This window comes from Solanum lycopersicum, chromosome 11, assembly GCF_036512215.1.
Source record: "Solanum lycopersicum chromosome 11, SLM_r2.1".
NCBI classification, from domain to species: domain Eukaryota; kingdom Viridiplantae; phylum Streptophyta; class Magnoliopsida; order Solanales; family Solanaceae; genus Solanum; species Solanum lycopersicum.
In genome coordinates, this window is record NC_090810.1 from 1,676,525 (window position 1) to 1,698,660 (window position 22,136).

Below are 22,136 nucleotides of genomic sequence, written 5' to 3' on the forward strand. Positions count from 1 at the left end.
TCTAGTTATTCAACTTTATATGAGTTTCAACATCTAAGTTAGAGGTTAGAGATGGCACGTGGCACCGAGCTTAAAAATATGTTTATGTATTATGTCGAATGTAAAGAACTATTAAAACGAACATTGTATCTAGGGAAAAAGTATAAATATACCCAAACTATCGTAAATGGTATGCAAATACCCTCCATCATACCTTTGGGACGTTGGTGCCCCTGTCGTTCAAAAACTATAGTATATATATCCTTTACACTAACATACATACACGTGTCATAATCTTATCCACTGATCCGACATTTATCGACGGATAAGATTACGCGACGCGTTCCTATTTAGTCTTCCGTTAGAGTGAAGGGCACATATGCTTTAGTTTATGGACGGCAGGGGCACCAATGTCCCAAAAGTATGACGGAGGGTAGCTGCATACCATTTACGATAGTTCGGGGGTATATTTGTCATTTTCCCTTAGTATCTAAAGTAACCACACAATATGATGTTGGGCTTCTATATGGGCCAAGTCTAAACCGGTTACACTTTCATAAGCCCATTACCCATTTTCACAGTCTTCTTCCTCAGCTTGGCTAGGGTTTTTTTTAACCTGAAACTAAAACCCCCAAATCTCAGTGTAAGAAGGAAACCATTACAATGGCGTCGTTTATGCAGAAACTCGCGAGAACGAAGAACATTGGGAAAAGGTCTAAAAAAAAGTATTTGGAAGAAGCACTTTACAAAAATCTGTTCAAAGAAGGAAGCGAAGAGAATCATGTTAGGAAAAATCTGAATCAATTTTTGAAATCACACAAAAGTGCTTTCAAATGGGAAGTTGGAAAATCCATCAAAGTGTTGCGCCAACGCAAGCTTTACGCTCCAGCACTCAAGGTCTCTCATTTTCTCAGTTATTTTTTTTTTTTTGAAATTGTATGGATTTAACTGTTAGAACTTTGCATTTCTGTATGTTTTCGATGATTCGACTTGAAAATACCAAACATTTCTGTATAATGTTCTTGGTTTTAAGTAGATTTGCATGATTTGGCCTCAGAGTAAGCTTGGGATTTTGTCATTTTGGGATTGTGTCTGTTAAACCTTGTTGTATATTGATCTTTGACCTGAAAATAAATTTGGAATTTGCTTCTCAAGGAAGGAGATCATATCCACTGATTTGCTTGTCATGGTCTCTCCGCCAAATTGGATGTTTTATATACATATTTTCTAGAATTGATTTAATGTTATCTGTGCTAGCACCAATACTCCAAAAGGCTGAATGGTGCACTTGGTTTGACAACTAAGTTATTTACCTAAACGAGTAGAATCAATTCCGACTTGATACTTCTTTGCATCTCTTCATGGTGCACCGATTTAATAGGAATCCTAAATCCGCCTCAAGCTTACCTTGATGCTGTTGGTCTCATGCATATTCTAGCTTAGCTTGATGTTAGAAATTCAAAGGGTGGTTCTTGCCATTTAGCAATATTCCCTTTTGATTAGATTAATCTTTGGCCGTTCTCCTGCATGCTTCCAGACATGTTGAATACCTTTTATGACAAAAGATTTCTCCTTGCTATGATTTTGACCGGCTTATTTTCCTTATTTAATTTAAAGAAAATTTTGAATCAGCAAGGGAAGGACTGCTGGATTTTTACTTAATTCTTATGTTAGTTTTTGGTGGAAGCTTTGTACAAAAAAAAGTGAATAGCTGCTTAAAGGATGCTACATTAATGCAGTGCCTGTAAACCACTATCTATGAAACCCAAAAGTGGGTTCATTTTATCTCTTAGATCTCTGTATGCCAACGTAGAGTTTGAAGTAGAACTGTTATGTACTTGGCACAATAAGGTGTGACTTGTAAGCAATTAATTTTTATGATTCCTTGGTTTTCTTTTAGCGAAATGAAATGTTTTGATTTGCTATTTGCTATGTGCAGTTATCAGAAACAATGGAAAAAAGGGGCATGAACAGGACCATAAGTGATCAAGCTATACATATAGATATTGTTGCCAAGAGTAAAGGGATTGAAGCAGCAGAGAGCTATTTTTTGAATCTTCCAGAGACATCGAAAGATCTTCTTACTTATTGTGCCCTTTTGAACTGCTACTGCAAAGAATTAATGACTGAAAAAGCTGAGGCTTTGATGGAGAAAGTGAAAGAACTTAACTTAAGTTTAAGCTCCATGCCTTACAACAGCTTGATGACTCTTTACACAAAAACTGGGCACCCAGAAAAAATCCCAGCCATTATTCAAGAAATGAAGGCCAATGATGTTATGCCAGATTCTTATACCTACAACGTCTGGATGAGGGCTCTTTCTTCTATGAATGATATTTCTGGGGTTGAGAGGGTTGTTGATGAAATGAAGAGGGATGGCCGTGTTGCTGAAGATTGGACTACATATAGTAATTTGGCATCGATCTATGCAGATGCTGGCTTAACTGATAAAGCAGTGAAGGCACTCAAGGAATTGGAGAAGAAAAATGCATGCCGCAATATTACTGCATACCAGTTTCTGATCACACTGTATGGTCGTGTTGGAACTTTGCTTGAAGTATATCGTGTATGGCGTTCTTTGAGGCTTGCTTTTCCCAGAACAGCAAACATAAGCTATCTTAACATGATCCAAGTTTTAGTAAATTTGAATGACTTACCAGGTGCTGAGAAATGTTTCAAGGAATGGGAGTCTGGATGCCCAACTTATGACATACGTATAGCAAATGTTCTTATAGGAGCTTACACTAAACAAAGTTCCCTGGAGAAAGCTGAACAGCTCAAGGAACGGGCACGAAGGAGTGGAGCTAAGCCCAATGCTAAGACATGGGAGATCTTCATGGACTATTATCTGCAAAGCGGGGATATCAAATCAGCAATTGATTGTGTGGACAAAGCAGTTTCAATTGGAAGGGGTGATGGCAGCAAGTGGTTTCCATCATCTGCCATTGTAACAAAATTCATGAGTCATTTTAAACAACATAAAGATGTCGCTGGTGCAGAACACTTTGTGGAAATTTTGAAGAAGGCTAAGGATGAGTTGGGGGTTGACATATTTGAATCTTTATTACGAACTTATATAGCTTCTGAAAAAACAAGTCCTATCATGCGTCGGCGTATAAAAATGGAAAACATAGAGCTGACTGATGAAGGTAAAAGATTGCTGGATGCTGTTTCTGTGGAGTGAGATCATTTATAAAGTAATTGACATGCCTTGAGCTTTCAGAAACTGAATCGCAGAGATGTGAGTTTTCAGCATGTTGTTGCAATTGAGATTTTCTAGTTTACTACTCTTTTGAATGGTTTCTTGGATTGTTCATATCTGATTAGCACATGCATGGTTCAAAATTTCCTGCATCAGTGTAAACACGCTCTGGACACATATAGGATTCCATCTAGATAAAAAATAGTGAATAAACAGACGAGCTTTGTTGCTGCCCGAGGTGCTCGACAGAATGCCCTAAACAACTCAATTCTGGTGTTTCTGGAGAGTTGAATTTGACGTTTAATGGATTTTGGTTTCCTACTGAAAGCTCTTTTTCTTTTTGGAAGAAATGTACTGTTTGAGTTTTTCGTAGATTACTACAATTTGTTCGCTAATATCTATACGTTTTTTCCATTTTTTTTTGAAATAGGTAACTTATCTACACTTCTTTTCCATTTGTATGTGAATTTCTGAGTTACTACTTAGTTTCCTACTGTTCTTGATGAACATCTAAATATCTGACGCTTATTTCTTTTTAGAGATCATCGATTCAGAACCTTCATTTGGCATATGAAAGTCTTTTTACACCTGTTATTCATTTCTTTTTAGTCTGGTTAGTTTGGTTTCTTTCAATTGTTTTTGCAGACCTTTTTGTGTAAATTAGATATCGCTACAGGTAGATTAACTTTTCCCTTACTTTCTTTCTTCTTTCACTGAGTGTTTTGTCACCTTTCTTACATGCTTTCTCCCTGTTTCTATTCTTGCTTCCAATGTGTTGGACGCGTGTTCCCTTTTCAGTTAACTTTCCCAATATCTTCTTCTCTTTTCCTTTTTGGGTACTCGAATAAGGTTAAATTGTTGCTTTCTGTGGTTCATCACTTCTCTTCCTATCTCCGCTTTGGTTAGTCTCCACTGTTTTGCTTTTGTTTACGTATTGTGTATGTTTCTTTAGACTTCTATGGACTGTGTCTGGGTTTTGTTACTCTATTTTCATTGTTGATTTTGGTATGATTAATCCTTTCATTCTTCTAGGACATCCTAATGTCGAAATCACTATACAAATCCTTTCACTTTCCCCTCTTTCATTGGAGTCCATTGCCATTCTCACACAACTACATTTTGATGTTTGCTAATGTTAGGTTTCTGTTGTAGCCAACTGGGTAGGGGTTCTCTGATTTATCTGCTGTGAACCAAACACAGCCTTCCTGCTTACAGTATTCATTTCTTTGGAATGAGATTTCTCATCAATGATCTTCTTTCAGTCAAGTTTCTGCCTATGAACTCTACTCTCTGATTTAGGTGAGATTTTGTAGTGTTTTGAGTTTGAATCAGACCAAAAGGGCTTTCTTATAGAACACATTGTTATCACTTGTCAAGTCCCAAGCTTAACTGAAGCGAGGTTCAAAACATGTTAAAGCACATCACTTTACACAGACATACGTGATTTCGATTGATACGTAGTTATTGTTGTGTAACGGTCAACAATTTTGAAGACTGAAAAATTGTACAAATAATTTGCTAAGTGTAGTGTACTTTTGAGGCTAAGTACTGTACTAATCTAAAAAACTAATCACAATTAGACATAATAAGCTGAGTAATACTAAAGTCACAGTCACAGGCGCCAATAACTTGGTCCCCCAAACTGGCCCGCCAACTTTAACAACGTTCAAATAATCGAAAAAAAAACACAACAAATCGGAGCAATAATAATAATAATTAATTATACTCACGCTCCTCATCATATTTTTATTTTAAGCGGAGTAGATCGAAAATATTTTTTTTTATCTTTACGAAGTGTGAATAAGATTGAAAATATTCATCTTTTTTTCAGATCTCTTATGCGATTACATTAGGTATATTGCTATTGTATTTTAACATATAAAAATTTATATGACTTTCTTTGTTTCGTTTTTATTTTAAGAGATTCAAATTAATATGAGATATTATATGCATTTGATATAATTTAGTTTAAAACATTATTAATCAATCATAAATTATAGAAATTTTTTATTGGAAGTTTTTATTACTATTTTATTTTTGCATTTGTTTTAAAATAAAGTCTTTTTATATGAAAATAATTAATTTTGTTTTGAATAAATAATTTAATATAACTATTTTTGGAAAATGAGAGGAATAATATTTTTGGTACTATTTTATCGAAACAATAATGGGGCATAGCATTTTGTGTTTGTCCAACAAAATAAAACCCTAATTTCCCTCTCTTCATTTCTCTTTCTCTCTCTTCAATTTTGGTACTTTGGTGCGGTGTTCTCTCTCTTCTCTGTTTTTCTCGAAGCTTTCAGTAAAATGTCGACGGCGGGTGATGGGACGGCGGCGTCAGCGTCGGCGGGAGCATATGAAGGAGGAGGAGGAGCCGGAGGGAAGTTTAGGAAGAGACCGTTACGACGGAACCAGACGACTCCGTATGATCGTCCACCGACGGCTCTCCGGAACCCTAGTTGGCTGACAAAGCTTGTGGTTGATCCGGCGTCAAAGCTCATAACTTCCGGTGCTCACCGCTTCTTTTCCTCCATATTCAGTAAACGCCTTCCTCCTCCTCCTCCTCCCACGCCATTACCTCCACCTCCACCTCCAGGTTTGTTTTCAGTTCTGTGACGTCTATTTATTGATAAAGTTGTGAGATTTATCATTTTGCTAAAGGAAATAATGTAATTTTGGTGTTGTTTTCGATGTGAGACGTAGTTATGCGATTTTTGAACTTGTGTAGTGTGAAAAATTGGATGTATTTTGGAGGAAAGAGTTCGTTTTGCTTTTGTTGGAGGAACAAAGGATGAACTTTATCTTGACGATTGGATCTGAGTGCATGTAGGTTGTTCAATGATAAATATATTAATGTGCAGGAGGGAAAAGAGTTTTTGTTCTTTCATTGCTGAAGTTTGGTGCTGTAAATTTGCTTTGTCTGATCCTGAAACTTGAGAAACCAGTAGTTGTGTTCATTTAGGTTTATAGTAGAGCATTTGCTTACTGATTTGGGCCGCTACTTGAGCTTTTATAGTTAACAAGATGGAGTGTTTACCATGTTTGACATTGTTATGAGGTTTGACATGTCTATATTGTTCTACTTGCTACTTGAGCTTATATAGTTAGGAGGTGAAGTTCTTCTTTTTCCTTTTTTGGAATATCCCAGGGGCTCAAATTTAATGAACAGTGTGACATGTTTTTACCTGAACTTATATAGTCACTGAGAATGCATTGAACTGTTTTCTTAAAATTATCTGATTTTTGACTTTGTTGATATGATAGACATACTATCTTGGTTAATTTCCATTATCCCCACCCTTCTGCTCATTGTTATCAGCCGAGAAACCCACTGGCTATTTAGTTATTTTGGTTGTAAGTAGCAATAATTTCTGTTAGAATGCTACCCTTTGGTTGACACCAACTCACCAATTAGATTGGAATTAAGGCGCAGCTGATTGATTGGTATTATTGATAAGGAATTGATCTGCCAATGGTGTACTAGTAGCATTCTCTTTCTTTTCTGCTTTTAGCAATGGTTTTGTTGAGACATATTTTTTTTTTCTTGTTATAAACAGGACCAAGCCAAGAATCACAGAAACTGCCTCAGGAGTCACATCCCAATGTAAGTTTATTATACTTGAACTGTGTTCGCAATGGTATGATGCCTTTATAACCAAATCTTAGTTGATTATGTGATTATATGTCTTCCAAGACATTGCATCTTGTGTATTGTTTTTTGCTGCTAGAATCATAATCTTTTAAAGAATTGTATGTCTCACTTCAAATTCCTGGTGAAAGCTGATAACACACCATGCAAATCTTGTAGGAGGAATGTGCTGATTTACAAAATTTTGACTATGTGGATAACCTGTCTTCCACATAATCAAAATTTAGTAATATTGGTATTACTGTGTATGGTATAATGAAATTAGTTATTTTAGTTACAAGTTGATTACTGTAGTACTAAACTCATACATGTTAATTAGTATTTTTTTTGTAAATTATGCGTTTCACTTTTCACCTCTAGCCCCATGAATCTTGTCACACCTTGCACTTTTAGTTCTAAGAGCACTGCTATTAAGAAAATATTATCTACCTTAAATGTATATATATGGTTAATGCTGATAAAAAGTGGCCTCCATGTGGAATAATTCTTTCTCTCTATGAAGGAGTATGCTGGAGGGCTGGTGGTGGCAGGACAAGGAGGTGATAATGATGCATGCAGTTCTGGGGATGGCGCATTCTCAGAGCTTGAGCAGCTCTTGAAGCAGAAGACATTTACAAAGTAAGATTTGTGGTAATTGATTGGGTGCCTAAAAAAGAAACTTTATGATAATTCCTTACTGGAAAAATGTGATAACTGGTTGCTGTAGAAGCAGGCATGTGCATTACAAAGTAACAAAAAACCAGTTTGCTACTGCACGTTCATTGAATTTAGAGATTCTATCATTTCATCTGCGTCATGTACATCTACCTCCCCATTCCAAAAAACTAAAAGAAAATATTCTGAATAGAGCAGTGTTATCAAAGGCACGCTTTAAGAGCGCTTAAGCCCTGAAGCGAGGCTCAAAACTTGTTGAGCGCTTCGCCTCAATTTATTTTCGCTTTAGTGTGGTCATCAGGGTTCTAAGGCAAACTTTTCCTTGCCAATGATTATCTTAGCAAGAAATGTTGCTAAACAATTGATACTTCACTAATCATAATTTTTTTTCTTCAATTTCTTTGGTCATATATTTGTCATTCATGTTTATAATTATTAGTCTTGGCCTAAACATATATATTTCTATTTTTTTCTCCCTTTGCGCCTTTTTCATCAAAGTCGCACTTAAAGCCCCCACGGGCCATAGAGCCTTTTTGCGGTTTTCGCTTTTGATAACACTGGAATGGAGAAAATGCCCTCTTTCCATCATAACTTCTATAGTCCTCTTCCCACATCACCCCAATGGTCCTCGGCTCTCCCCTTCCCCTCCCCAAAAAAATTGTTACAACTTACAAGGATGATTTTTCACGTTTTCCTATTTTTCTTTTTTTTTTCTTTTACCTCCATTGCAACAAATCTTTGGTAGCTCTTTGCATGCACCCCTGAAGTTCCAGCAAGTTCAGTATTGTGTCCCATAGTTGTTTTGTCATTCCAGTTTATAAGTACACAACACGTATCCTCATGCTCTTCACAAAGCACACAATTGTCACATCTAATCATTCTTCTCGGTAAATTATGCTGTGTTAGACATCATTTGTTCTCATTAACGTTAAGACGTCTATATCTGAATAATTGGGATGTGGTTTAACACATCCCTGAACTATGATTCAAACCTTAAGTACATCCTTGTGTTATATTATAGTATACAAAAAACATCCGCAAACTAATTCAAAAGTTGCAACAATCATCCTTCTATTTAATTTCTGTCAAAAACTAACTGCCCCCACCTCAAATATCCCTATTCTATTCTCCCTTTCGTCTTCAACTATCTTTTCTTTCTGATAAAGAATAGTTATCCCTTTGAAACCAGCAGAATTAGGGCGTATTTTCGAAGGTAGTTTATTCGCTAAAAGCTAAAAGCCATAACTTTGGGGGTAACGGACTTATGGCTTTTAGCTTATTTTTGTACTTTTTATACTAAAGAAGTGCTTAAAAGCATTTTTTGGGGTCTTCCCCAAACACCTCCAAAAAAAAACCTCAAATACCAAAAGCTACTTAAAACAAGCCAACTTGAACACCCTCTTTACCCAAAAATCTTATCTGCTCTTGCTCTCTAAGACGGGTGTCGTCATTGTCAGAAATGTATAACAATTCCTCTTGCTCTCTAGCTCCTGTCGTCATTGTAAATGTATAACAATTCCTCTTGCGCTCTAGCTCCTGTAGTGAAGCCCTTAAGCCAGTTTCTTTCAACATCAACTTTTTAACATTTTGCTTAAGACTATAACCAATATATATTAGAAGAGAGATAATGGATCACCTTGGCTCAAGCCCCTACTGGAGGAAAAGAAACCCACTGATTCTCACCATGCACAGCTCTGAAAGCTTCACAGCTGATATACATTTTCCAGTCCAAATGCTCCATACTGACTCAAATCCATATTTCTGATTAAGTTAATCAAAACTCCTAAATGACATGATCATACACTTCCTCTAAATTTAGCTTGCATAGTACTTGAGGAAGCATTTATTTCACATTGTGTTGGTGTCGGTATCACTGATGTGTATTCAAGAAGAACATAGTGTTACAACTACCTTCTTCTGTTGGTAATTTTCCTTCTCCAGTTTCTTCTGCTCTCTCTCTTGTTGTCTCTATGTACAACTTCACAGTAACAACTAAACAAGGGAATGCCACATAATCTTATTCTTGATGGGACACCATTTATGTGCAGTTTCATAATATTACTTGCAAATAGAGAATGGGGAATCAACTGAATTTAATTATTGATGGAGCATTTTCTCAAGTGTCTGCTCTTTTAGCTTTTGGCATTTTGAGCAATTCTATATCGGAACTATCTGCTTGAGCTTTCTTTTGTACTTGATCTTACTGAGTTTTTTTTTTTAAGTAGTAATAGGTACACACACTTGTTAGTGGTAGAAGTGAAAGTTATAGGTTCAAGCACTTGGAAAATACTCTTTATTGAAATCTTCTATTGCTTGATTTTAAGGAATATATGATTTACACATATGGAATGTTCTCTGTGCAGAACTGAGATTGATCGCTTGACGGAACTTTTGCACTCGAAAGCTGTTGACATCCCTATGGGAGAAGAGGAGAAAAGAGCCGAGGCGATTCAATCAAGACCTGCGTTGGATTCTTCCAGCAGCTTGCTGGAAGTAAATAGGTCTCTGAAGGTTACACCCGGTGGATATGTCCCAACTCCTGTCATGAATTCCAGGGTTAGATCATATTCCCCAGTGTTCCTTTCTGACTACTTTTTTTATGGATACTCAATTCTGTTGACCTTGCAAGAGTCTAATAAATTCTTGGTAGCCTGACATATTTATGGTTCTTTCTTACAGATTCTTGAAGATGATATTGCATCTCCCGCAGAGCTTGCAAAAGCCTACATGGGGAGTAGGCCATCAAAGGTGTCTCCATCAATGCTGAGCACGCGAAGTCTAGTTGTGAGAGAAGATACACCACTGCTAACAAATGTACATGTCCAAAGATCACCCATTCCATCAGTGACGACCAGGACTGCTGGTTTTCCCGGGATTCGAGAAAATGGGTTTGCCACTCCAAAATCTCATGGAAGATCTGCTATATATAGCATGGCTCGTACGCCATACTCTAGAATTCGTCAAACTGATGTTCAGAAGGTCTGTTTGCGTTCTGTTTACTTTGATGTTGGAAATCCTTTATGTGTGACTGGACTTTTTTGTCCTAAAATTGATCTACTTTCCAGGCTACCAGCTCAGGAAATTATGTCTACGGTGGGTCTTCATCATCTAAGGCAGTGTCGGAGCACGATGTACTTTTTGGTTCTAAACAGGTGTTCATTACAGATTACTATTTTGTTGTTCTGAGCTCATTTGCATTGCGAACCTGTGTGATTGTCAAATAAGCTTATCCTTTTTACTTCTTTCTTTTCCTTATTTCTTCATCTATTTTTTAACTCTTTTAGGCCCTCAAAAGAAGGAGTTATGTCCTCGATGATGATCTTGGATCTGTTGGTCCCATGCGTAGGATTAGGCAGAGACCAAATGCCCTATCGTTTGGAACTTCACGTGGCAGCTCAAGAGTTGCTTCTGCAGTTAACCTGCGTCAAGAGGTATCAAAAGTTGCTGGAGATGTTGAAGATGCCAAAATCACGCCTGCAAGGCATGTAGCCATCCCTCCTAAGTCCAGTGAGACTGCTGCAAAGATATTGGAGCAACTTGAAAAGCTAACTCCAAAGGGAAAATCATCAGAATCCAAACTAGCTGCAGGGAAAGAGAATAAATTGACACAGAACATGCTTCATGGGCGAGCTCTTAGAAGTTTGGAGGATTTGGATTCACCCAAACTGCTGCAGAGCGGACAGGATAGCTATAAGCTGGAGAATTGGTCTAAAGTTCTCTCTCCCAATCCCAGAGAATCAAAGCAAAGTGAAATTAAACAAAATGGACATGCGAGCGAGTCAACTGCTATAGCAAACAAGGATACAATCTTTTCATTCAAAGATACTCAACCTAATGTTGAAGCCAATTCTCTGGAAAAGAATAAGTCTGCAGCTCAACATCCTTACAAGAAACGAGCCTTTAAGATGAGTGCATATGAGGTGCGCATCTTTTGTCTCAAGTGCATTGGATTCTTTGGTTTGCAATAACAAGTTTTGAATTGACATTGGTAGTGCCTTTTTTGTGCATAATGTTTAACAGCTTTCTTTCGGTATTTTTTGAGAAAAAAGAGAGGCCTTTGTTTATGAATTGTTATTTTTCTGTTGATAAAATTCCTTCCCATTGTAGAGATCCATGTGACCATTTGGTTAGGTGCTTAATTCTGCTGTATACTTGTTTCCTCCGGTTATTTTGGTATTAGCATATTTTGTGTGACTTGTGCTGCTTCACTGGCCAATATGAATTCAATTTGCAGAGTACTTTGCTATTTTGTTCTAAGTCACATTCTTTACAGTTCTTTTGAGGTTGATATTGTCTCTGGTCATTACAAATTAAGATGATAGTCATTCTTTTTGACGTATTTTTGTTTTGGTGTGTTTATAGGATTCTTTTGAGCTAGAAGAGAATGGGCTTTCAGCTCAGTTAGCTGACGGGAGAGGGAAGCTGGAACTTTCTGCTGCTGACCAGAAGCCCCTATGTGCTGAACCCACAAGCAAACCAGCTGATTTGCTGGAAGCAAAGACCCCTTCACGGGTTTTATGCAAAAATTCTGATGTGGTGACTCTTGATACTGGCGCAGCAGCTGTCAACAACACCATATTCCTGTCAAGTGCAGGTTCCCAATCACTAAACTCTAACCTACTAGCAACTGCATCTAACAAATCAAAGGAGACAAATGTTGATAAGGTTCCACCATTCCTATTTTCACCATCAACCCCCGTCACAGGGTCAAAGCCAGTAAGCAGGTGATCCTACTATAGTATACTCCTGTATGATTAATTGACTCTTATTATTTTTCATCTGAATTGTTCTTTGTTCTGATGATGATGTTCGTGGCTATCTGTGTCCTTTTTGTTGCAAATATCTTGCTTCAACAACCTTATTCTTAGTGAAATGCTAGTTGTACTTCTCAATATGTATGGGTTTGGGACACTAGTGGTGGCTCTTTTCCCTTCTCTTAGTTAATTTAAATCTACTAACTAAAAATTCGAAATAGAGATTGGTATGTTGATTAATTTCTCAATAGAACTGTGAAAATGCCATGGCTGACTAAAAAGTCAGTAGTCAACCAAAACGATGAGCAATCAAATGATCTACAGATTTGTAAGCATTTGAAGAATTCCAAGGTAGATCTGAGCTTGTGTATGTTCAAATTTACTCTTAAGTGATGAAACATGCTCAGTTTTTTGAGTTTGTGTTGTGATTTTGGGATTATTTCAAGCTTCTGGGACCCTAAATTTGATGTGCCGAAAGACGAAGAGAACTATTACTGAGTATCATGGTGACATTTACAATTTGTTCCTTGCCATGCCTGGTATCTTTATGTCTTTGAAATTTAATTGAAAAATAACATCCCAGGTCTCTTACACGATCTAAATATATGATATTTTTCTTATTATCACTCATCCACTCTCAATTCATCTAAGTGTAGCAGTTTTGTTTTCCGATGTAATTGCGAATTAAGGAAACCTAAGAGCAAATCTTTCTTGTGATTAGCAAAAAAATGAGGACTCCAAGAGTTAATAGGGAGAGAAGATGAAAGACTTCAGAAAATTAACTATCTGTAGAAGTTAGTTGGGAAATATGCATGATGAATAAAGAAATGAGTAGGGTTCTTGTGTGTTATATGCACCCTTTTCAAGATTACCTGAAAGTGCATCTGATATTTGTTCAAATGTGTGCAGCCTGTCCAGTCTAGCGTCCAGCCCAACTGATGGTCGGCCTAATCCTTTTCAGTGGAATAGCTCACAGAAGGCTGTGGACAGCAACGGCAAATTAGAAGCAGTATCAACAAGTGGTATTTTCTCATTTGGTGCTCCACCTAGCACTTCAAGTAATGGACTGTTTGCTACCAGTCCTGCATTCTCAGCCACCTCTGCCTTGACATTGGGTAATTTTACAAATGATGTTTCGACTAGCAGCTCAAATATTGCTGTCTCTTTGACAAGCGCTTCTAGTACGATTGGTGCTACTGCTGCTACAGCAGGTAGCAGTAATGCCTCTGCTATCAGTCTCTTTGGTTCCAGTGCAACATCCTTAGTTCCGAAGGAACCTCCTACCAAATTTGGTTTCCCCACGATTCCACCAAAAGCAGTTTCAGCACCAGCAACAACTTCCGCTGCAGAAACTACAGATGTGAAAGCCAAATCTGAGACTGGACCTACTTTTGGCAACTTGAAGAGTTCACCTTTTGGGGGTGCATCTTTGTCAGCTACAGGCTCAGGAAATAGTATTTTTGGCTTTAGTTCATCAGTAATGTCCACAGCTACTACAAGTAGTACACAGTCTCAGGGTTCTGTTTCTAGTACAGGAGGTGAATCACTTGCTAGTGCTGAGACTTCTGTTGGTGGATCTGGCATTTCTGCTTTCTCAGGGAGCATGCCTGCTCTTTTCAGTTCGTCAGCTTCATCGCCATCCACAGCAAACTTTCCGGTGTTTGGTTCTGTGCCTGGTACTTCTGGTCAAGTTTCTGCCTCACCTTCAAAAAGTGACATAGTTAGCTCCAGCAGTGCTGCTTCCGGAATATTTACTTTTGGTGCTAGTTCATCAGCTTCCAGTGCAGCAGGCAGTTCAAGTGTACCTACAAATGGGACGGCCATATTTACTTTTGGTGCCAGTGCTGCAGCTCCTCCTTCAAAAAACAGTGGATCTCCTATCTCCAGCAGCTCTGCTCCTGGGATGTTCACCTTTAGTGGTAGTTCTTCAGCTTCCTCAACAAATTCTGTTGCAATTTCCAGCAGCACTACCCCCAGTATATTTAATTTTGGTGGTAATTCGTCATCTTCCTCTTCGAGTTCTGTCAATACTTCAGCTACTCCTGGCATATTTAATGTTGGTGGTGGTTCTTCGACTTCCCCTGCAAATGCCGGCAAAAACTCCACTATTGCTACACCTGGCATCTTCAGTTTTGGTGCCAGTTCTTCAGCTTCTTTGACAAATGCTGGTAGCATAGTTAATCCTAGTCCATTCAACTTTGGTGCTAGTTCGGCCTCTTCACAAGCCTCTAGCACTGTTGGAACTTTTGGGTCTAGTTGGCAACTCCCCAAGTCTACTGGCTTTACTTCCTCATTTAGTTCTTCTACTCCCTCTGGGTTTACATTTGGAGCATCTTCATCTTCTTTTGCTACTCCGAGCACGTCACCAGTAGTCTTTGGGTCAACACCCAGCGCTGCAAGCGGTTCTCCTTTTTCATTTGGTGCAGTTTCCTCCACAAATTCACCTTCACAGCCCATGTTTGGTAATTCTGCGTTTGCTGCATCCCCTGGAAACAATGATAACATGGAAGACAGCATGGCCGAGGATCTTGTGCAGGCTCCTGCACCTGCAGTTTCTTTTGGGCAATCTTCTGTCTCGCCTTCTCCAGGTGGTTTTGCATTTGGTTCAGCACCAAATCCATTCCAGTTTGGCGGCCAGCAGAGTCACGCTGCTCCCCAGAATCCATCTCCATTTGCAGCATCAAGCAATCTAGTGCAGGTAGCACCTCAAAACTCTTCTCTGTTTGCAGCATCAAACAGTCAAGAATTTGGCGGTGGAGGGAGCTTCTCTCTGGGTAGCAGTGGTCCTGACAAATCAGGTCGGAAGATTGTGAAAGTTAATAGAAGCAAACACAGAAGGAAATGAGAAATCTAAACAAAGATCTTCGATTTGTTGATAGATATCAAGTGGCAAGAGAATGAATGATTAGCACAGCAATCAAAGGTCACAATTTTGTCTACAGTTTTTACAAGACATGAATGATTTTGTATTGTATTTGTAGGGGAGATGAAGGGTGTCTTGGTTCACCATATTGTTTAGTCAACTTCACTTTCTGTACTACTTCTACATGTATAATAGGAAGGAAAGTGTTCTCTCTAAATATATCTTTTGATGAATCTACAAGTAAATTGATCAATATGTGCTAATACATTACCAATTAATATTGTAAAAAAAATCAACCCCCTCTCAATTTTCATTTCTATTTTTCCATAAAATATTGTTTTTAAAACTAATTGACCTAACCAAACTTGCATAGGAATTCCAATAGGGTGAATTAGGCTAGAGCAAGCTTTTTAATAATATGACTCACTAAGTCGAGTTTAGGGGAAGGTACTTATATACGATCTTATTACTATTTCAGAGTAGTTAAAATAGGTTTTCTAAAAACCTTGACCAAAGTGCATCAAATTCAAGTTAAAAAGTACAAACAACATACGACAAAAGAAAAAATTACTAGTGTACGATCAGTGCTACGACAAACACTAACAAGTCTAAACTCTTACAAGGCATGACTATACTTTGTCTCTATCTACTCTTCTCTATCTAGAGTAATATTTTCGATAATATAAAGTTATATTATTAAATTATTATTGCACATCTTTACGATAGACACCAACTTTTGCTTTTCCGAGAATCCATTAGGTTTTTTTTGTATACCAAAAATGAACTAATACTTTTCTTTCATATATATATCTAAGTTCAGATTTATGCTGTCATTGGCAAAACATTTGTGAGTAGTTTGACGGACACGTTAGCGATCTAAACTATTTAATTAGACGGGAAGATGATAAATTTATATCGTATCTTATTTAATCGCCTCTTTTTAATATTTTTCGATTATCACCTCTTTTTAATATTTTTCGAAACTTTGACCCGTTAAATCCTTAACCCGCCCCACTGTTGCCCCCATTGCCATCCCTAATTTTTAAAAATACTAAAACAGAGTAACAAAGAACTGTTTATTGAGAGTGTGGGGAAAATGCTACGGAAGGCTCTAGCATTGGCCGGAAGCGCACTGCAGCAACAACATCAGCCATGGCGGACGATAGCCTGCCGGCGGTCGTCGGGTGTATCATCAGCCGTGAACAGTATAATCCTTCGGTCACTTAAAGATCACTATCTTGAAGTCTCCAAAATGACTCCTCCTCCGGTAACCCCCTTTTATCTTCTTTTACCCTTACTAGGTTCATATGGGGTGTGCTTATTTAGCTGAAATTCGATTAAAGTCTGAATCTTTTTGTTGTATGTGTTGAGGGTTTAGTACGTAGTTTCATAAAAAAATGATTTTTAGCTGTGTATAGATAGTGTAATTTTCTGCTGAACCTACCAGAAGCCCAAATAGTGTCTCTTTCTATTTAGCTACATTGAGTAACTCGAATACTCAACGTTAGGATTTGAAGGTGGAGGGTCCTTTTACCATTTGGATATCCTTTCCCTATGGGGATTTCTATTGAGAGATTTGAGTTGGTTTGGTATGTTCATGATACAACAAACTGATTTCTTGCGTTGTAGGAGCAGTTGAATGTATCTATAATGTTAAAGTGGTGGTTAAGAGAGATAGAGAGAGTTGAGGATGATAGCTCAAAGGAGGGTTTAGTGTCTTCGTAATTTTTGTTCTTTTTGCGGATGGGGTCTCTAGATGTTTTTTAGTAATCCTTGAGGGAATGGAGAAAGTAAAAAGCACAATGGTGCAGGAAGGGGTTAAGGACACGCGAAATTATGAGAAGTGACATTTCACACAATGGAAGTGTGTAAAATTGCCCTTGTGGGCTAACTTAATAAGCATGCTGAGTGAATGCACTTTGGCAATAGCGTTCTCCTTCTGACAACTAGATTGTATACACCCAGGGTGAAATATCTGTGGGTAATATAATTAATTGTTTTAAATTGTAAGAGCTTGAGGTGGAATAGTCACTCGGTGTAGTAAATATCAAACTAAGCGGCTGAAGAGAGATCTATAATAAAGAGCATTTACCATCTAGCCTCAAGCTACTAAAGCGTGATGGTTACACAAGCCTACATGTTTTCGGAAAACAAATGATATTGGATTGTTTGAAAATTGTCCTACATGAGTTTTTTCAAACTTTGTTTCATGTCATAGTTAATATTGGTTTTGATGGCATTGAAATAAGAGACCTGGAAGTCACGATAAGTTTAGGAAGCACGGTATGTAAATTGTTCATTTTGAGACTTTTATGCTGGTCTCTATATGTTTGAGTGCTTCTCTAAGAAAAACTTTTATGTGTCTAGTTCTTAGACGTACTGCAAAATACCCAAAACAGAAGAACGAAAAGGAACAATCGATTAAACTTGAGAATATCGATTTTGTGACTGTTCAAAGTGATAGCTTCTGCAGATGATGACACCCATCCTATAATGGAAGTCTGATACTTGAATCTGAAGCAGTATCTTGTCATTTAATATGGAATTTACAAAATTAAAATTAATATTTATTTAAGCTTCAATGCCTAGAAATGAATTGTTGTTAGTTTTGACAACTCCTGTTTATGTGATTTTTTATTTTATTTTTGCATCTCTTTGGGTGTTCGGTAGAAAGTTAGCCCTCCTTCTCCATTCACTGTCCTCAAGGGGGCACTTGATCATGGTGGTCCTGTGCTAAGACGAACACATGGAAATGAGGAAATCAGTATCTCCGTCATGCGGTTGGCCAACATTATTGCTGGAGGTATTGCAGATGAAGAGGAGGATGGTATTAATCAGCTTTTTCTACACGTTGACATTTCAAAGCCAGGGCAGAAGGAATCGCTGCATTTTCTTTGTGGGCTATATCCAGATGCTTTGGGAATACACTCAGTCTCATTGAGATCAAAGACCGAGTCTAGTGGGTTTCTTGCTGTTCCAACCAATTACGGTGGGCCAGTTTTTCAGTAAGTCCTTCTCTGATGTGCCAACGTGTTTGACTGTCGGCTATATTTCGACTCCTGAGACATCATGTTCTTCTGTATGAAAGATGTTTGGAATTATGCCGTGTTTCTACCCATTCTGATAGCATGACCTAGTTGTTTATTTTTTACTTCTGTATAAATTATGATTGGATTTGGATGGTAGTCAGTTTAAGCTTCTTGGTTTAATGAGACATCACTTGATACAAAAGTGAGTAGCATTTAATTTGAGTTCAATATTTGATAGTATAAAAGAAATATTAATATCACATTTATTTGGTAGGCACGGAGATTGACTTGCTATGCATCTGGAGGAACCTTTACAATAGATAACTATTGATTTATGTTGTCATTATTCCGCGGATAAACCATCTTGCCTCACCCATGTATTCATTTATTTAGGTAAATAGTTTCCCTTTCCTTTTAAACTGCCTGAATCGACCTACAGGTTATGAAGAACATACATATTCTGAAATTAGGGCTGTTAAATATTCCTCAAACTTTTTCGAATATGAAACAGAAAATGGTCTCTTCTACCATTTGTCTCTAGTATAACAATGACATATCAAGTTTGCAAACGAAATTTGTAACCTTATGAGCCCATATTGTTCCATCAGTATAATGAGAAAAGTATGGACAAGTAGCTTGTAGAGATATGTGATGGAACTATACACCATCTATTCGTAGCATTTAGATCATAAAAGTGTAATTCAAAAATCTTTTCATCTGGGCATGGGGGCAGAGTTTAATCGCCTAAATTACTTATTTTTCCTTATCTAGACTAATGTTTTGTTGGATTGATAATTTGGATGAACCATCATCTTTGCTTGTTTATTTCTCAAAAGTTCTTTTGGGTGGAAATAAATAATGGAAATAGTAACTCAAGGGTTTCTTCGCCTTGAAAATATCTCCGAGGCAGAAACCTAAGCACCGGAGGCTCCTTAATATACGTGTGACCCAAAAAGAAGATAGGCAAAAAGTCTATCCTGGCAAAGTACCTTATCCATAAATAAAACTATTCTTCACCAAGCTGTATCTGTCTTTGTCCTGGCACAGAGTTAGTCTTAAGTTGATTGGATTTTAGCAACCCTGAATTCTAATGAATTTACTTAGGACTATGACCTGAGCAAATAGTGAACCATTTTGATGATATGAAATTCGAGCTGCTTATGAGCTACTGTCGGATACTCAGTTTGCAAAAGTTAACTAGATGAACAGGAAGAAAACAAAATTTTTTTGGTTAGGGATGAAGCAAAACTTCACTCTTATGTTGTTTTTGGTATCTCTTCCTTCTGGCTGTTCTGGGGTTTTTCTGGTGAATGTGCCATTCACTGGAGACATGTTCAAATGTAGATTATTTCACATTCGAGGTCCTTTTTTTAAACTTGTTTACTGGCTGTGTGAGTGTAGGATGCTTTGTGCACCAAGTTTCCCTTTGTTTTAATTGGCTATGATGATTTGAAAGATCAAAGTTATAAGCCGTGCATGATGCTGATATCTTGATCAAGTTCTAATTGAGTTAGGGAGAGAATAAGTTGGAGTAAAGAGTTAACTGTGTAAGACGGTAACCACTTTGACTTCTGTAGGAAGAGTGATATATCTATCAACCTAGGATCAGAATTTATTTCATGTGTTTTTGGGGTGGGTACACACAATTATGTTAAATTAACTATTTACTTCTCTTGAGGTTCTTTGTTGAGCAATGGAATCAATAGTTTGTGAACAAGAATCTTACAGACACCTGCTGAAGCTGCTTCCATTGAGAGGTTTTGGTAGTCTATCAGCTGAAAATCTTGTTTGCGAAAAGCCATTCTCTTCAGTCTGCGCATTTTTATGTCGTCAACGACGGATACCTGTTTTTCCTTCCCTCTTTAAGTGAACAATTAGATGCTCAGGTGAACCGGAATGGGAATTAAATAATCTTGCTGTTCTAATGCTTATCTCCAGTTCTTAATGTCTGATATTATTCTAGTTTCTGATTTATCAAAAGATACTATTGCTCCAGTTCCGACGAGGGTTAGTTTCTGTTTGCATATTGTTTCTTTGTTCTTAGACCAGCTGACTCTATTCTGTGATGTATTTGTTTCTGCATGTCATTATTCATTTATAAAAACGATCAATGGATGAAGGCCTTTTATTGTGAATGGAGGATTTTATGTGGCGACCGAGACTTATAAACTTTTTAAAGTAGAATGACATCTGATTTGTCTTTTTGCAAATGCAGAGATATTGATGAGAAAATGAGAGATGCTCTACACAGTTTCATTGAAGAGCGAGGAATTAACGAAAGCCTCTTTCCATTTCTACAAGCTTGGCTCTATGTGAAGGACCATCGGAATCTTATGCGTTGGTTTAAAACAATTGGTTCGCTCGTTAATGACAGAAAACAAGGAGCTTCTCATGCCTAATCTTTCATACAAGGTTCTTTAAAGTGGTTTGTGTACCTTAGAGAATGCTAGACTTCTATAAATTGTAGTCTATAAATTGTTAAGAGTGTATTCAAGAGTCGGAGACTTATTGGAAAGTAAAAAAACTTCAGGTTAAACGGAATGAATGTGCCTGCTAGGTCTCAGTGAATGTATAGTTTGCTTGTGAGTTGTAACAACTTACAATTGTCTTGATCGCGAAATATCATTGAGACATAAGGATCCTTCTAATGTTTTAAGAGAACAATGTCATATTTCCTTGTTTTATCCAAGCTGTGCTTTCTACACCTCATTTTACAGTTTGATCAATGACATGATATTGAGGTATCTGTTATTCTTGTTATTGTAATAAATAAAATAGGGTGTACCTATATCATTTCTACGCGGTAAGTGTGTGTTCGATAGGAAGGAAGATGTTTTCCATGGAACATAACTGTGTTTTCTCTTTATTTTCTTCTGTTCGATACGTAAGTGAAAAGAAAACATTAGAGCCATCTACTTTGTCATGGATCAGTAAAAGGGCTTTGATTACTGCATTGGCTCCATTTTATTTCTACACTTGGGCCTATGGATAAGCCAGCAATCTATCATACTGTAAACTTGTAAGCAATAGGGCCATTGACACTTGTGCTCTTATTTTATGTTGGTTTTCTACTTACGCCCCTCGAAACAAAAAAAAATTATATCGCGGGGTGTAAGTATATATTTTTGTATCATAATATCCCTTAAGTTATGTATCGTATGATTTCAATTTCCGATGTCCTACTAGACATAAGTTCAGTTGTTGAAGGGAAAAAAAAAAATTTCAAATGAATTTTTCATTGACTAAAGTTCCTTCATCAATTATGAAAAGTTAGTAAGTTCTTTCTATATAGCTTACAGTTTTTTTTTCTATTTACTTATTAAATACATAGATTTTATTTTAAAAATTTGTAAAAAGTTGATATTTGAACATATAAAGAACTGATCCAATCTTTATGTTTAGAATATGCCATTCTTTTCAATTTCATGTAGTAATGAGTGTTAGGTGTGAAGTCAACCAAATAATTTCTAAGTGGGAGGACAAAATTTTCAATACAACAAAGCAATGGGCCATCAAATGTTCCAGTTCTTGAATTCCACTTTTCAATTCATTTTTTCTCCCCCCCACCCCCACCCCCATCACCACCACAAAAGAAGAAAATGTTATTAAAAAGTTATTATCATGATGTCAACCCAACATAGTGGTGTGATGAAAAAAAAAGTTATTGCAAAAGGATAGGTGTTGTAATATGAATTTGTCAATTGTTGTGTGTCTCTCACAAGCTATACTAGTTAGTTCCTTAGTGGTGTTTGATTTGATTTATCAAATGGGACCTCTCTATGTGATGTGGTTTTGACAAACTCTAACATTTTGTGTCATGAAATTTCAAGTGGCCTTTTTAGGTGTTTTGACTAACTCTTTAACATTATGTGTCATGAAATTAAAGAGATCTAAGTGGCTTTTTTAGGTCAAAAACATTAACAAACAATCGTACGCAACATGTATATGATCGTATATAACCAATGTATAACATACGTATCATATAAAAAAGTAAACAATAAATTTG

General features: G+C 37.1%; 3 protein-coding genes across 4 annotated transcripts; all 3 read left to right on the top strand.

Moving 5' to 3' along the window:
* The first annotated feature begins 508 nt into the window (after positions 1-508).
* Positions 509-3,576, top strand: LOC101257127 (large ribosomal subunit protein mL101 (rPPR4)). The gene is made up of 2 exons (XM_004249884.5): positions 509-876; positions 1,919-3,576. The coding sequence occupies exons 1-2, from the start codon at positions 643-645 to the stop codon at positions 3,161-3,163; spliced, it is 1,479 nt and encodes a 492-aa protein (XP_004249932.2). The 5' UTR covers positions 509-642; the 3' UTR covers positions 3,164-3,576.
* Positions 3,577-3,582: 6 nt separating this feature from the next.
* On the top strand, positions 3,583-15,354 carry LOC101267283 (nuclear pore complex protein NUP1). 2 transcript variants are annotated; one of them, XM_010314201.4, is made up of 9 exons: positions 3,583-5,777; positions 6,739-6,785; positions 7,333-7,448; positions 9,848-10,040; positions 10,164-10,463; positions 10,550-10,636; positions 10,769-11,404; positions 11,847-12,208; positions 13,148-15,354. In XM_010314201.4, the coding sequence occupies exons 1-9, from the start codon at positions 5,489-5,491 to the stop codon at positions 15,081-15,083; spliced, it is 3,966 nt and encodes a 1,321-aa protein (XP_010312503.2). In that variant the 5' UTR covers positions 3,583-5,488; the 3' UTR covers positions 15,084-15,354. The 2 variants fall into 2 exon arrangements, with proteins under 2 accessions (XP_010312503.2, XP_025883908.2); XM_026028123.2 differs by having other exon boundaries at positions 5,363-5,777; positions 7,336-7,448.
* A 661-nt stretch (positions 15,355-16,015) lies between these two features.
* LOC101257423 (mitochondrial acidic protein MAM33) lies at positions 16,016-20,819 on the top strand. Its single transcript, XM_004249885.5, has 3 exons — positions 16,016-16,368; positions 17,772-18,106; positions 20,346-20,819. Exons 1-3 carry the CDS (start codon positions 16,198-16,200, stop codon positions 20,527-20,529), a joined length of 690 nt encoding a protein of 229 aa, XP_004249933.1. The 5' UTR covers positions 16,016-16,197; the 3' UTR covers positions 20,530-20,819.
* The last annotated feature ends 1,317 nt before the right edge of the window (positions 20,820-22,136 follow it).

Excerpts from the sequence above, each read along its gene's own strand:
- LOC101257127 (XM_004249884.5), top strand. The coding sequence starts at position 643 with ATGGCGTCGTTTATGCAGAAACTCGCGAGAACGAAGAACATTGGGAAA. Across the intron at positions 877-1,918 it reads TTTACGCTCCAGCACTCAAG|TTATCAGAAACAATGGAAAA; the intron begins GTCTCTCATTTT and ends TGCTATGTGCAG.
- LOC101267283 (XM_010314201.4), top strand. The coding sequence starts at position 5,489 with ATGTCGACGGCGGGTGATGGGACGGCGGCGTCAGCGTCGGCGGGAGCA. Across the intron at positions 10,041-10,163 it reads CTCCTGTCATGAATTCCAGG|ATTCTTGAAGATGATATTGC; the intron begins GTTAGATCATAT and ends TCTTTCTTACAG. Across the intron at positions 11,405-11,846 it reads TTAAGATGAGTGCATATGAG|GATTCTTTTGAGCTAGAAGA; the intron begins GTGCGCATCTTT and ends GTGTGTTTATAG.
- LOC101257423 (XM_004249885.5), top strand. The coding sequence starts at position 16,198 with ATGCTACGGAAGGCTCTAGCATTGGCCGGAAGCGCACTGCAGCAACAA. Across the intron at positions 16,369-17,771 it reads CCAAAATGACTCCTCCTCCG|AAAGTTAGCCCTCCTTCTCC; the intron begins GTAACCCCCTTT and ends GGTGTTCGGTAG. Across the intron at positions 18,107-20,345 it reads TACGGTGGGCCAGTTTTTCA|AGATATTGATGAGAAAATGA; the intron begins GTAAGTCCTTCT and ends TTGCAAATGCAG.